The sequence below is a fragment of the Asparagus officinalis genome, chromosome 3 (genome assembly GCF_001876935.1).
Source record: "Asparagus officinalis chromosome 3, Aspof.V1, whole genome shotgun sequence".
Classification (NCBI taxonomy): Eukaryota; Viridiplantae; Streptophyta; class Magnoliopsida; order Asparagales; family Asparagaceae; genus Asparagus; species Asparagus officinalis.
Genome location: NC_033796.1, coordinates 7,578,072 through 7,590,659, shown reverse-complemented (window position 1 = coordinate 7,590,659; position 12,588 = coordinate 7,578,072). Strand labels below are relative to the sequence as shown.

Genomic DNA, 12,588 nt, shown 5'->3' with positions numbered 1-12,588 from the left:
TAGCCGCCTCTTCCACTTCGAATCCAACGCCGAGATCCAAACCCACCACGATTCGCGCGCCACCTCCACCCTCGAGACCGAGACCGACTTCTCACGCGACGCCCGCGCCATCCGCGAGCGGGTCCTCAAGCAGGCAGAGCAAACCCTAAAGAGCGGCGGAAAACCCGGATCCGATAAGCTCTACAAGGGAATCCACGGCTACACCGACTACAAGGCCGGGTTCAGGAGGGAGCAGACTGTGGCTGGCGAGAAGGCCGGAGGGGCCCACGGGCCGCTTCGGGCCTCGGCCCACATTCGGACCTCGGCGAGGTTCGATTACCAGCCCGATATTTGTAAGGATTATAAGGAGACGGGGTACTGCGGGTTTGGGGATTCTTGCAAGTTTATGCATGATAGAGGGGATTATAAGAGCGGGTGGCAAATGGAGAAGGAGTGGGAGGAGAAGGAGAAGGCGAGGAAGCGGGCGATGGCTATGGGTGGAGGAGGTGATGGTGATGATGGGGGTGATGAGGACGACGACGATGACAACGAGGATGCTTTGCCCTTTGCCTGTTTTATTTGTAGGAGGCCGTTTGAGGATCCGGTTGTGACCAAGTGCAGGCATTACTTTTGCGAGCATTGTGCGCTTAAGGTATGTGATTTGAATTAGTCTTCTTTGTTGTTGTTGCTCTGTCTAATTCTTGGTAGTTTATATTGCTAGCGAATGTGAATTAAAAGATTTTTCTTTCTTTGAGCCTAGTCTATTTTTTTCTTCTTTTTCTTAACTAGAGCTTGAATTCAATTTTTGAACCTACCATTCGATGCTATCTTGATTTTTCTCAAAAAAGCGTGATGCTAGTAGGCTCTTTACATAGTGCTTATTGTACCTCTTGTTGGGGATGGTTGTAAATTGTTTGAGTTGGTTCACTATATCTGAGTACAGAGTTGTGGTTTTACTGTCCTTGAATTCTAGTATAGGAAATGTTATTTACTGCTTAGCTGAAATTTGGACTTCCGATTTAGCATAAGTCATCCATCCTCTTCCATGTTTTATTCCCTGTTTTTTTGAATACTCAGATGAGGTGCATTATAATTTACAGTTTCTTGATATGAGATCCTGTAGGGTGGGCAAAAACCGAAACAAACCGGTTCAACCGAAAAAACCGCCCGAAAAAACGGATCGGTTAACCGAACCGAATTAAATGGATGAGAAGAAGTCTCTAAACCGCCCGAACCGAATTAAACCGGTCTGGATCCGGTTTGAACCCCTGAACCGCCCAAAAAAAACCGAACCGAATTCTTAAACAAAAAATAGCTGCGAGCCTTGGGTGTGAAGAAAATTTATGGCTGAATGTTTAGCATTTAAGAATTGTGGGGTGGAGTTTATACTAACGTATATTTGAGTACGCTGATATAGTTAAGTGAGATTTCCGTAAATCAATACAAGATGTTGAGGTTGAAGGATAAATTTAGTGTTTTGGTCAAATTTCAGTGATAACATGAATACAGCTTGCTGGTGCTGGATATCAAATTAACCTATAGTATAGGCTGTCAAGGATATAAGATAATTCTTGATGAGAAAAAGGCAGCTAAAAATTAACGAAAATCATCAAAAGGTGTGTGTGCCTGCCAAACATTGTTCTTTCTCTAAAAAAGGCTACATAATTACATGATCCTCCTAGTGTATTAAGCTAGTTATATTCAGATCATACAATTTGATTAAGTGGCTTAGTACAGTTTTGATTATTTCTTTTCAGTTTTGATTGCTTCTTTTCAGTTTTGGATATAACTAAAACTTACCCAGATTTTTGTGAAATGGAGTTAATTCGGTTCAAAACCGAAACCGAACCGAACCGAACCGAATTTTGGTTGGGCCGAATATTCGGATGAAGGGGAAAAAATCTGGATCTGGATGAGAGTTTTAAGAATCCGAAAAATTCGGATTGGATGCGGATTGGGCTTAAAACCGAACCGAACCGAATACGCCCAGCCCTAAGATCCTGATCCTTTCATGTTTTGATATTAGCCCGTTCAAATCTTTATATTTTTAATTAAACCCGAAATCTTTTATTTGTTTTAAATTACAACTTGTCATATTCCAGCTAGAATTGTACTGTGATTTGGTTAAAAACAAGTCATATGGGGTAAACTACCTGAATACTCTTGGTTATATTTATTGATTGGGCCTCCATCATTTCCAATCCAATTCCTACCCGTATGATAAAGAAGATGACTCTCATATGCGCTATGACTGGACCAAAGAATCCATTAAATATTGATCCCTATCCTAAATCTTATCATTTGACAATCACTTAAACCTCCATTGCGGAAATCATATTTCCTCCCTCAACATTGCATTGGAAATGAAGATTTGCTGGAGACATTAATGGGATTAAAGAGAAGGGAGACCTAAAGAGAATATGAAAATTTCAGAAAATGAGAGGAAAATGGTAATGGCCCTAAAAATAGGACTATTTTGGAATGACATGGCAATCTAAATGGTGAAAAAGTAAAACATTAATGGAAAACTACTGCAAACAGTAGTTAGAAGTCATCAAGGGATTCTCTTTAAAGCAACAAAGATCTTAACCTTAAGATATTCCATCAAAGTATACTCAGGCTCTCAGGTGTCGTTTGGCACAGGGCTAAGAGAGAAATGTTAAGGAGGAGGATTAATTTAGTTAGCCCTTTGTGATGGGTTAAAAATAATTTAATTATGTTTGGATGACGAAGTTGATAGGAGGGTTAACTTTTTCTTGTTGGCTAACAAAGAAAGCTACAAAGGTCAATCTCTCTAATTTTTATTTTAAAATACCAAAATTTTCCTTATTGAAAGTAGATTAATTACTATAATCATTCCATCTTGTAATTCATTTAGAACTTGCACTCATTGGAGCCATAAAAAATTCCAGTTTTTTGTTAATTAAATAAACGATGTTTGAGAAGGCTAATAAAATCAATTTAAATTAAAAAACTCTAATTAGATGATAGTACAATTAATAATGTAAACTTAGAAGTACATTCATACTACTAAATAGTTTTAATTTTGCTAAAATATAAGTGTAAGTTTACATTGTAAATTTCAAATTCATTCAAAATTTAGCTTCGTTACACATTGTGAAATATCACATTGAGATTTATTTAATTAGATAATTTCTCTTAGAACATCAAAATGTGGACTTGATTCTATTGCACAAGAAAATTAAATTTATAAGAAGGAACTCTTTTGAAAGGTGGTTAAAAGGGCAAAGTTTACAAACATTTTTGCTTCGTGAGCCCACAGCTATTTGTGATATTTGTGAAGAACAACCACGAACAAATAAGCATGTGTTCACATAAGAGACTAGATGCTAAACCGTTAGCGTGAATTTTTGTTTGCTCATATGACACCCTACCTACATACACACGACTAACTCCATTGTGTTTTATATTTTCAGATTCCCAGCCAACCCTTGCTTGAGGAGGCAGAGTAACTTAATTCCGCTTCCTCATGCAGAATTGTTAACCCCTCTAATAACGGGTTAAATGATAGTTAAAAGTTTGTTGCAAGTTTATTAGCCCATTAGTCTTTTTTATTGTTTGGGGGGTTAGTGAGGTGAGGGGTTAAACCCTCTTAACCGCTCTACTAACCCGTTGCCAAACAGAGTCGCATAGTTTTGCTTAATTTTCCCCATTCTTGTACAAACATAATAGTTATTCCTGACTTTCTATGATACTTTCTAGTTACTTATTCTAGGCTTATGCTGGCCCCCAAGGAATAATGATCTTGATAGGTATTGGAGATCTAGGAATGAATGTTAAAGTAGGTTGAGAGTTCATTGTATCTTTAACAAGCCATATCCTTCCTTACTATGGCACGATTGGAATGCTCCATATTGTTAAGGTGGTTAGCAGCTCTGTGATTTGTACTTACTATTAAGAGTGGAGATAGAATATGTCCTGTCCCAACAGTCATGAAAGCTGATGGACATTTATCTAAAAGCTGCTCTTATCAAGAGTGGTTATCACTTATCAGTTTATCACCCCCGACAATATTTTTTATTGCAAGATAAAACGTTTTTCGAAAACTCATGTAGTGATATAAAAAAGCTCGGTTATCCTATTGTTGCGAATGACAATAAGGACAGTAAGGAGGTAGAATCGTCATCAATCAATAGTACCGATACTTGTCTCTATTTTTTGTCGAGACTCGAGACATTTGCTTATACTCTTTGTTCGAGTTTTGCTATGTAGGAGAACAATCCTTTTAAGAAAATGATTATATTCTGTTTATATGATAATACTAACAGTTTGTGGATCTAATCAATAAGGTACTCTAGTTGGCTTTACTGGTTGTTTTGAGGAGAAAATTTCTTGTCTTGTCCACGACAAAGGAGAACTATGTGCTGACGATTGGCTTAAGGAGAGAGGTTTAGTTGGGTCTTTGGAGTTGTCTGTCTAGCATGGTCTTATTGGGTGGGTGGTGTTTGGTTTTTATCTTGTGCGATGTAGGTGCTAGATAGGAAATTATGATTGGTTGTGGCTACTTATTATAGAGAAGTATTTGGCGTTGAGGGATGGTAGCAAAGAGAGAAGATTAGAGCACTAGTCTAAATTGCAAATTTAATGTAAACCAATTTTTATTCTTCAATGACTAATAAATCAGAGTCTTACAATGTTTATGTGGGACTACTATTTATGTGATGAACAGAGTCAAAAGAGGACTCAAGATGAGCATACATAATATGGACCTTATCTGGCCCTATAATGAAAGAATCCATTAAAACTGAAATAGAACATATTATAATAGAACTAATATAGACTAATATTAGATCACGCTTTGAACATGATACTCAAGAATAGATCATGCTTCCTCCACAATCCTAGAGACTAATATTTGGATTACCTAGGAGTGACTTCTCTATACACGCTGCTTGGGTTGGAAAAGTCGAGCAACCTTCTTAATACAAAACTAATTTCAGACTTAATCTGTACGTATTATTTTACCAAGTGACTCTGAAAGCTCCATTTATTGTTTGAGACAATAATTATCATCAAAATATCTTCATCCTCATCAGTTGTGTGCTATACACGATGTGAATTTAGAGAAAATGGCAGTAAGGCTCAAGAACATGAGTTAGACCCTTCATATTAAATAATTGATTTCAAGATACTTAGACCCTTCATAAGGCTCAAGAACATGAGTTAGATCCCTCATATTAAAGAATGAATTTCAAGATACTTAGAAATATCAAGTTCATGGCATTAGAACTAAACTCCATAATATACTTATACAGACCAGTCCAACAAGCTTTCAAATTCATTTAAGTTCCTAAAGGAGACCTTTCAAGTTGCACTCTTATCATAACCTGATCACCAACATCGTATTCCTGTTCTCTTAATGTTATCTCGATCACCCTTGTATGATCCAATACTTACAGCTCTTTGCCTACAAATCTGGAATGCAGCTTATGTAAACGGCGTGCAAATAAGCCTATAAATTTCTTAGTATTTCATGGGAGCAATCTGAATCCTCTAATAGAATCAAACCCAATAGACCTATAGATTATTATATGCAAACTCGAAATGGCTCAAGTCTCAACTTATAATTGAGATCTATGACATCCTGGATACCTTTTAGTGAGGAAGTTCATCAGTCATGACTCATGATACTAATCAAAATCAGTTAATAAACTCATAGAGCTCAGGTGTCACACTAGCAGATATCTTTTATTTTGTGCAATCACATACATCAATCCCCTTAGTGACTCACTTATAAGCTCCTTCAAAATGTGAGCATACTTACACTGGGTACTTTACCCTCGTTAAAAGAGAGACGACCGACAATATTCATGGCAAACTATTCTATATTTTTCATCTAGTATATTGTTAGGCACATTCATCGTTTCTATTTGCTACACACTTTTCCGTCTTCTCCCTCATTTGCACGCTTGTGTTTGTGATGGATAATAAGGACTATAATGTGCTTTTATATGATATGAATTGATGGTAACTGGCCTAGGATGTGTTACATAATTTAGAGGTGCAAGGATGTTACCTCATTGCAAGGATCATACTAGTGAGGTTGGTAGGCACAGTCAAACAAGTGATAAGGATCACAGAGTTAGAGGTCATGTTCTCTAGGATCGAGGTTACGACTGTACATATGATGGGGATGTCTAACGAGTAATGACAGACTGCAAGCTTTATCTAGCAGATCAAATTTCTCTTCATTCTGCATATGCATATTTTATTCAGAGATAAGAATGGTGAAACAAGACCTTTGTGCCTTTGTGACCTCCTTTTCTCATGAGGTTGTTGCCTCCTCTATTCCTGCCTTCTTTGGCCTACTTTTCATTATTGCTTTCGCATGACCTTTTATGATTATAAGTATCCTCTAGCATATCAAACATAAACTTCTCATTGCATTTTTTACATTCTCAATTCAAATTTCTCTACTTCGCTTTCATAATGATGAGCATCCTCTAGCATGTCAAGCAAAACTTCCCCTTGCATTTTGTACATTCTCAGTCAAATTTCTCTGCTTATCCTCTTTTCTTAGACATAGTGTTGACTTGAAAAGCAATAATAATGTTGCGTCCAATTGTGTTGGATTTGTCCTCTTTTCTTAGACATAGTGTTGACTTGAAAAGCAATAATAATGTTGCGTCCAATTGTGTTGGATTTGTCACCAACACTTTAGTTATACATAGACTTGAAAAGCAATAATAATGTTGCGTCCAATTGTGTTGGATTTGTCACCAACACTTTAGTTATACATAGAGTCACAAGGAGAAAAGAAGACAATAGCAGTGTGATTGACTCCTATGAAAAGAGAGATGACGAACAATATTCATAACAAACTATTTTATGTATGAGTTTTTGTCATATTAGCCCACCATATCTAGCTAATTATATATTAGACGCCAAATGTTCGTATTTCTTAATTTGATAACTTCTTTTAAGAAAACACCCACTGTATGGATTCTGTCCAGATTTGATAAGTTGTTTTAAGAAAACACCCCTGTATGGATTCCGTCGAATTTTTTTACCATGGTATGGTTTATTCTTAACCTTCTTGGTTAAATTACAGTAATACACTTGATAGTTGGTTTTCCTTGTTCTCTCTTTGTTATTCTCAATCTTGCTCGTCCTTCATCTTCCCAAACACAATCACTCTCCCCCAAAACCAAAAAATTATACTAGCAAACAGTAGAGATTGAGTAATGGCAGTTAAATCTACCTGGGCGTGTTTTTTAAGACAACTTAAGATTCTGAGCTCTAAATATGAAAATTTGGGGGTGTAAGATGCAACTAAACAATATTTTGGGCGGCTACTATTTTTAAATTTCTACTATCCTGTTGGTTCATTATCGTTTCTATTGCTACACTTTTCCTAACTCTCTGTAGATATTTTGCGTGTATATTAGAGAGGATGGTCATGTTCTTTTTTCCTCTGACATGTATTTTTATTAAGAATATCAAGATAGTAGGGCTTCATCTTTTGGCCGTACATATGAATTTCAGATCTTTAGTGATTGATTAGCAGATACGGACAAATATCTGCACTGGTATGATACGATGAGCAGTCGTTTGCCTCAGTTCGCTAAAATGAAGGTTTAGGGATTGACTAAGATTGATTGGTCTATATTTAGCTAAAGTCAGGTTGAATCACGACTCTAGCAAGTTGTGAATGAATGAAAGACATGCTGAAGGAGAAAAGTCAGGTTGAATCACGACTCTAGCAAGTTGTGAATGAATGAAAGACATGCTGAAGGAGAAGTAACTTTCCATGACTGATACAAATTGAGTTGTGAATGAATGAAAGACATGCTGAAGGAGAAGTAACTTTCCATGACTGATACAAATTGATTAGCAGATATCTACAAAAATTTGCACTGATATGATGTGATGAGCAGTCGTTTGTCTCAGTTTGCTAAAATGAAGGATTAGGGATTGGCTAAGATTGATTGGTCTACATTTAGCTTAAGTCAGGTTGAATCAAGACTTTATCAATTTGTGGTATGAATGAAAGAGAAGCTCAATGAGAAGCAACTTTCCATGACTGATACAAATTGCTAGGCTGGTTGAGTTCATTGTATCAGCAAAACTTAACTATTAATGTGTATATAAATTATAATTAAGTCCATGATTTACTTGTCTGTTCTGATACTCTTTTCTAACCAGCATCCCAGGTGGTCATATATTTAGAACAGTGGTCTTAGGGCACCTGGTTATAGAAAGTTCACATCCAAACCGAAGAGCAGTCTAATCGTCAGTCTGACACTACCGTCAAAACTTCATAAACGTCAGTTAATGTCTTCAAAGAAAACTCGTAGGAAAGAATAGTCCAAGAAGAGTCCTGCCGCCGGACGCTGTAATTGTCAACACTTTGCTTACCACTGTCTCTCTTGAAGTCTTCAGTTTGATATTGAGCAGCTAGAGCGTAGTAATAATGATTAGGATCATCTGAGGGAAGTTGAGAATGTCTATATTCCTTAGTCTGGTGCTAGTAATGCTTTGGATGCAATATCAAAGCCTTTATAAATGTTGTCAGGTGTGTATTCATCGCACTGATTGGTGGGATAGATAGGGTAGGATAAATATTTATATACCTACTTGCAATCAGAGGACACGTTTTGTAGGCTTATCATTGGTGGAGGTGATTGTGTAAATGTCAAGTCACTTTCACTCTATTGAGAGGGTTGAATCCATTTCATATTCATCACTGCTCTCTGTGTGGCAGGTAGATGTTTAGTGTATGCTTAGTTGAAGCTATTTTGCTGTCATGACTGCTCTGTCTATGGCGGATAAATGTTCAGAGTATGTTTATCTCTCAACATAAGGAAAGGAAAACAATGTTGACTTCTTTGAAATCGAACAAAGTGCATGAAAAAAGCTGAACTATAGGGTTAGAACTAAGCGGATAACAACTAACAAGCCTCTTCAATTATTGAACAAGAAGCAGTTTCTTCGAAAGCTGCAAAGAAGGATTAAGGTTATGATTATAGCCTCTAGTGTGTGGTTCTCCAAGCGTGTCATGTGAGCGCTCTTCTGAGGTTCATCAGATTATAATCGATATCAGTGATCTGCCATGCTGTATAACTGTTATAGGTTTAGCCTTTTTGACTTCGCATGCAATATTTCAATCAACAGTTTTATTGGGTGTAGTTGTTTTGAGGCATGTACCAGTTGTAAATCTAGGAACAGTTCAGTTCAAAATTCAAAAAGGCCGGTTGTAAGAGTGACATAGGTATTCATCATCATTATGTGTACAACGAGAATAGCTTATCCATTTATGGGAGCGTCTTTCCTCCAATTCGGTGATTTCCTTCTTCATACATGTGAGCTCTATAATTTGAGTTCTGAACCTTTCTGAAACAAAAATAGATAATAGGGTGGTTTTGGTGTCACTATGGCAGTAAAATGAATGTAAACATCATTGAATATCAACTTTAGGACAATAAAGAGAAATATAGCATTTCCTACTATTCTTTCTTAAACTGGTTGACACACTCAAGATTTTGCGAATCACTGACGTTGAAACACAGATAATGTATAATTTATCCTAATTTTGGCAAACAGTAACATAGCTCAATATAGCCATTAACTGTTGCTTGTTTATCAATAGATAAAGCTTATGCTACATGAAATTTGATATAGCTTTAATTTGACAATGTTTAGTTTATCGGGGTTCAGCTTACGAGTAATGTTTTGTATTAAGCCGTTTTGCTTTTCTATTGCCTCTCTTCTAAACTCTAGACACTTCATTTGTCAGATGTCCATATGTCTCAACTTGTGTTCTTTTTTTATCGTTTGATTTACAGCACCATGCCAAAAACAAGAAATGCTTCGTATGCAATAAACCAACATTGGGAATCTTCAACACGGCAATTGAGATCCGCAAAAAGATGGCTGAAGAGAAGAAGTGAGTAGCATGTATTCATAAAATAACGGTTGTTTTATGTATTTACTGTTGACAAGAAATGTAAGAAGAGGAGCGTTATCAAATATTTCTAAACACAATCAATTCTCATGATGTAAACTTTGTTAGAATGTAATCCACATTACCTAGTGAATGCTGGGTTGTCGGTGACTTACAGTGCCTCTTACAGTCAGTGTATAACGACAGTAACAGTATTCGGAGCAGACAGAGTGTATGAATATTACTCATTTTCGCTTTTTCCCCCTCCTGAAAAGAATTTTGCTTCCCCTTGGTACTGTATTCTGTTGTTGAGCAAACCATGTATCGTATATATTTACTAAACCAGTGGCCTCATGTTGTTTAATATTTAGTTTGTTCACTAATTTTTGCTCTGGGCAGTGAACACCAGCTGAAGAAACACTCGGATTAGTGAACTTGGAGAGCTGATCGCATAGCTAGCATAAATCATGAAAAGAATGATGCCATGCTAGAAGTAGAGGCTGTTAGAATGAATTTGATTCTTTTAATAATAATTATGTTTGTTCTATTTCTAATGTTAATGCATATGTACCTAATAATGAGTTGAATAATGTTAAAAGTCGCATATCATCCTTAGATTCAACATTAAAAACATGCATTGCAAATAATGATAAGCTTGTGGACTTGTGTGCAAAGTCCCGTGTAAATTGTTGTAAAAAACTCACACGTTATGCACACATGTATAACAAAATTTACAAATGCTCTATTTGCGGCCGTAAAGGTCATGTTGCTAAATTTTGTTATAATGCGCAAAACTCCATCAAGACTAAAAATATTGTTCCTTATGCATCCTATCAAGCTTCATCATTATGTACACATACATATTTACATGCTCATACTCACAAAGTTCATCATAAGCATGCTAATGTGTATCAATGTGATTTTTGTGATCGTTTTGGTTATTTGGCCAAATTTTGTTTTGATCTGAAAAGAGTTCTTCATTTGCAAAATAATTTTAAAGAAAAATCTATTTTTACAAATGAGTTTTGTGCACAACCAATTGGTCAACACAAATCACTTCAACCTTTCCATTACACATATTAAAATCGTAAAGGTCATTTATCAACATTTTGTTTTGACTGCGTTCGTGCACCATATATGCCTAAAAGGGATCATAACTCTAGGGCTTTGAGCTTTAATGATAGGGGTCATATCCCTAGACTCTTCGGTGCCAAGAGTAATTGGGTATCAAAATAAGTTTGATCTTTGAGAACAAATTTTTTGACTTTTTAGTTTTTCATATTCTTAAAGATGATTTTTATTTGAGATTTTTGCAAACAAATTTTAAAATCTTTAAAAGGAAGTATTTTAAAATATTTATACGTTTTATATTGTTGATAAATCAAAATGATTTTTGGATTTTCAAAACCATAGTTCATGTTTCTCATGCGTTTTATAGTCTCGGTTTGAACTATGTTGTTTTTTGATTCATTTTGATGTGAACAATGTGTTTGTGCTTCATGAGATCATTGTAAAACACTCTTTTGATGATATTTATGTGTTTGTTCTTATGGATCATCAATTAGTGCTTTATAATGTATTCTTTATGGGGTTTGATCAAATTTGTCCAAGAAAGATTTCCTTTTGTTGATCAAACGTCTTTTTTTTAAACATACTTTGTTTTGAGTTTATATATGAAAGGTTTATTTTTTGAGCAACCCCCCCCCCCCCCCACCCCTTTTTTGTCGAAAATGAGTATTTTTATGTATTTATCCAAAGCATACTAATCTTTGATCTTTATGGATAAAACTTATAAATGTTTCGACAATTTTTTTTGTGATCATGTTTATAGGAAATATGTGTCTCTTATTTATATTGATACAAAATATCCTTTTTAGTGGACATCTTTGCCTAACCTCTTTGCTTAGAGATTTTGTTTTGGTGATTTGAGCATGTTTGTCATTTGAATCATTTATTTTCTCAATCATCTTAATTTTTGTTAAAATGATACTTTATGTTTTTCCATGAACTCTCTTGGACTCTCTTTTGGTATCATTTTTACCGTTTTTCTTGGATTCATGAATTTTCAGATTTTGGTTTTCATAAGTTTTCATGAACTTATACTTTGTTTTTATATATTGAGACATCATTCTCATAATAATGTATTTATATATGTTCTCAATCAATCATAATTTATGGTTTAATAACTTATGAATTTTCTTTTGGATTTATTGACAAATCATTTGATTCTTGATTTTTAATTTTTAAACCTTTGATTTTCATTTCTGGATTTTTTTTGTTTTTAATATATATCCTATGGATATATATTTATGTTTTAGTCTCTTGTGATTCTATTCTTAATGATTCATATATGTGGTCACTTGGTCTTCTTTAATGTGAGTTGTGTTTAGGATATTCTATATCCATGCTTACTCACATTTATTTACCATGCTCATCATTGCATATCTCCTATATGGCTTTTTTGATAGGGGGAGCCTTCCCTATACTCACTTGTGCTAATTGATAGGGGGAGCTTTCGCTTTTCTGTTTCATTTATATCCCTAATTTTTATGTTGCCAAAGGGAGAGAAAAATGTGAGTATAAGTATTTATTTTTAGCCTTATTGATTTTATATGTATATTGGTAAATTATTTATCATCATCAAAAGGGGAGAGATTGTTGGCCTTCTTGTTTTGATGATGATTTAACAAACAATTTACAACTAA

At 35.3% G+C, this 12,588-nt stretch overlaps 1 protein-coding gene across 1 annotated transcript in view; it reads left to right on the top strand.

Annotated features, from left to right (window-relative positions):
* The window catches only part of LOC109832833 (zinc finger CCCH domain-containing protein 15-like), a 10,564-nt gene extending 416 nt beyond the window's left edge, over positions 1–10,148 (top strand). Inside the window, 2 exon segments of the mRNA XM_020400273.1 lie at positions 1–631; positions 9,786–10,148. The exon segment at positions 1–631 is cut by the window's left edge and continues 7 nt beyond it. Coding sequence (XP_020255862.1) covers positions 1–631; positions 9,786–9,890 — 736 coding nt within the window. The 3' untranslated portion in view covers positions 9,891–10,148.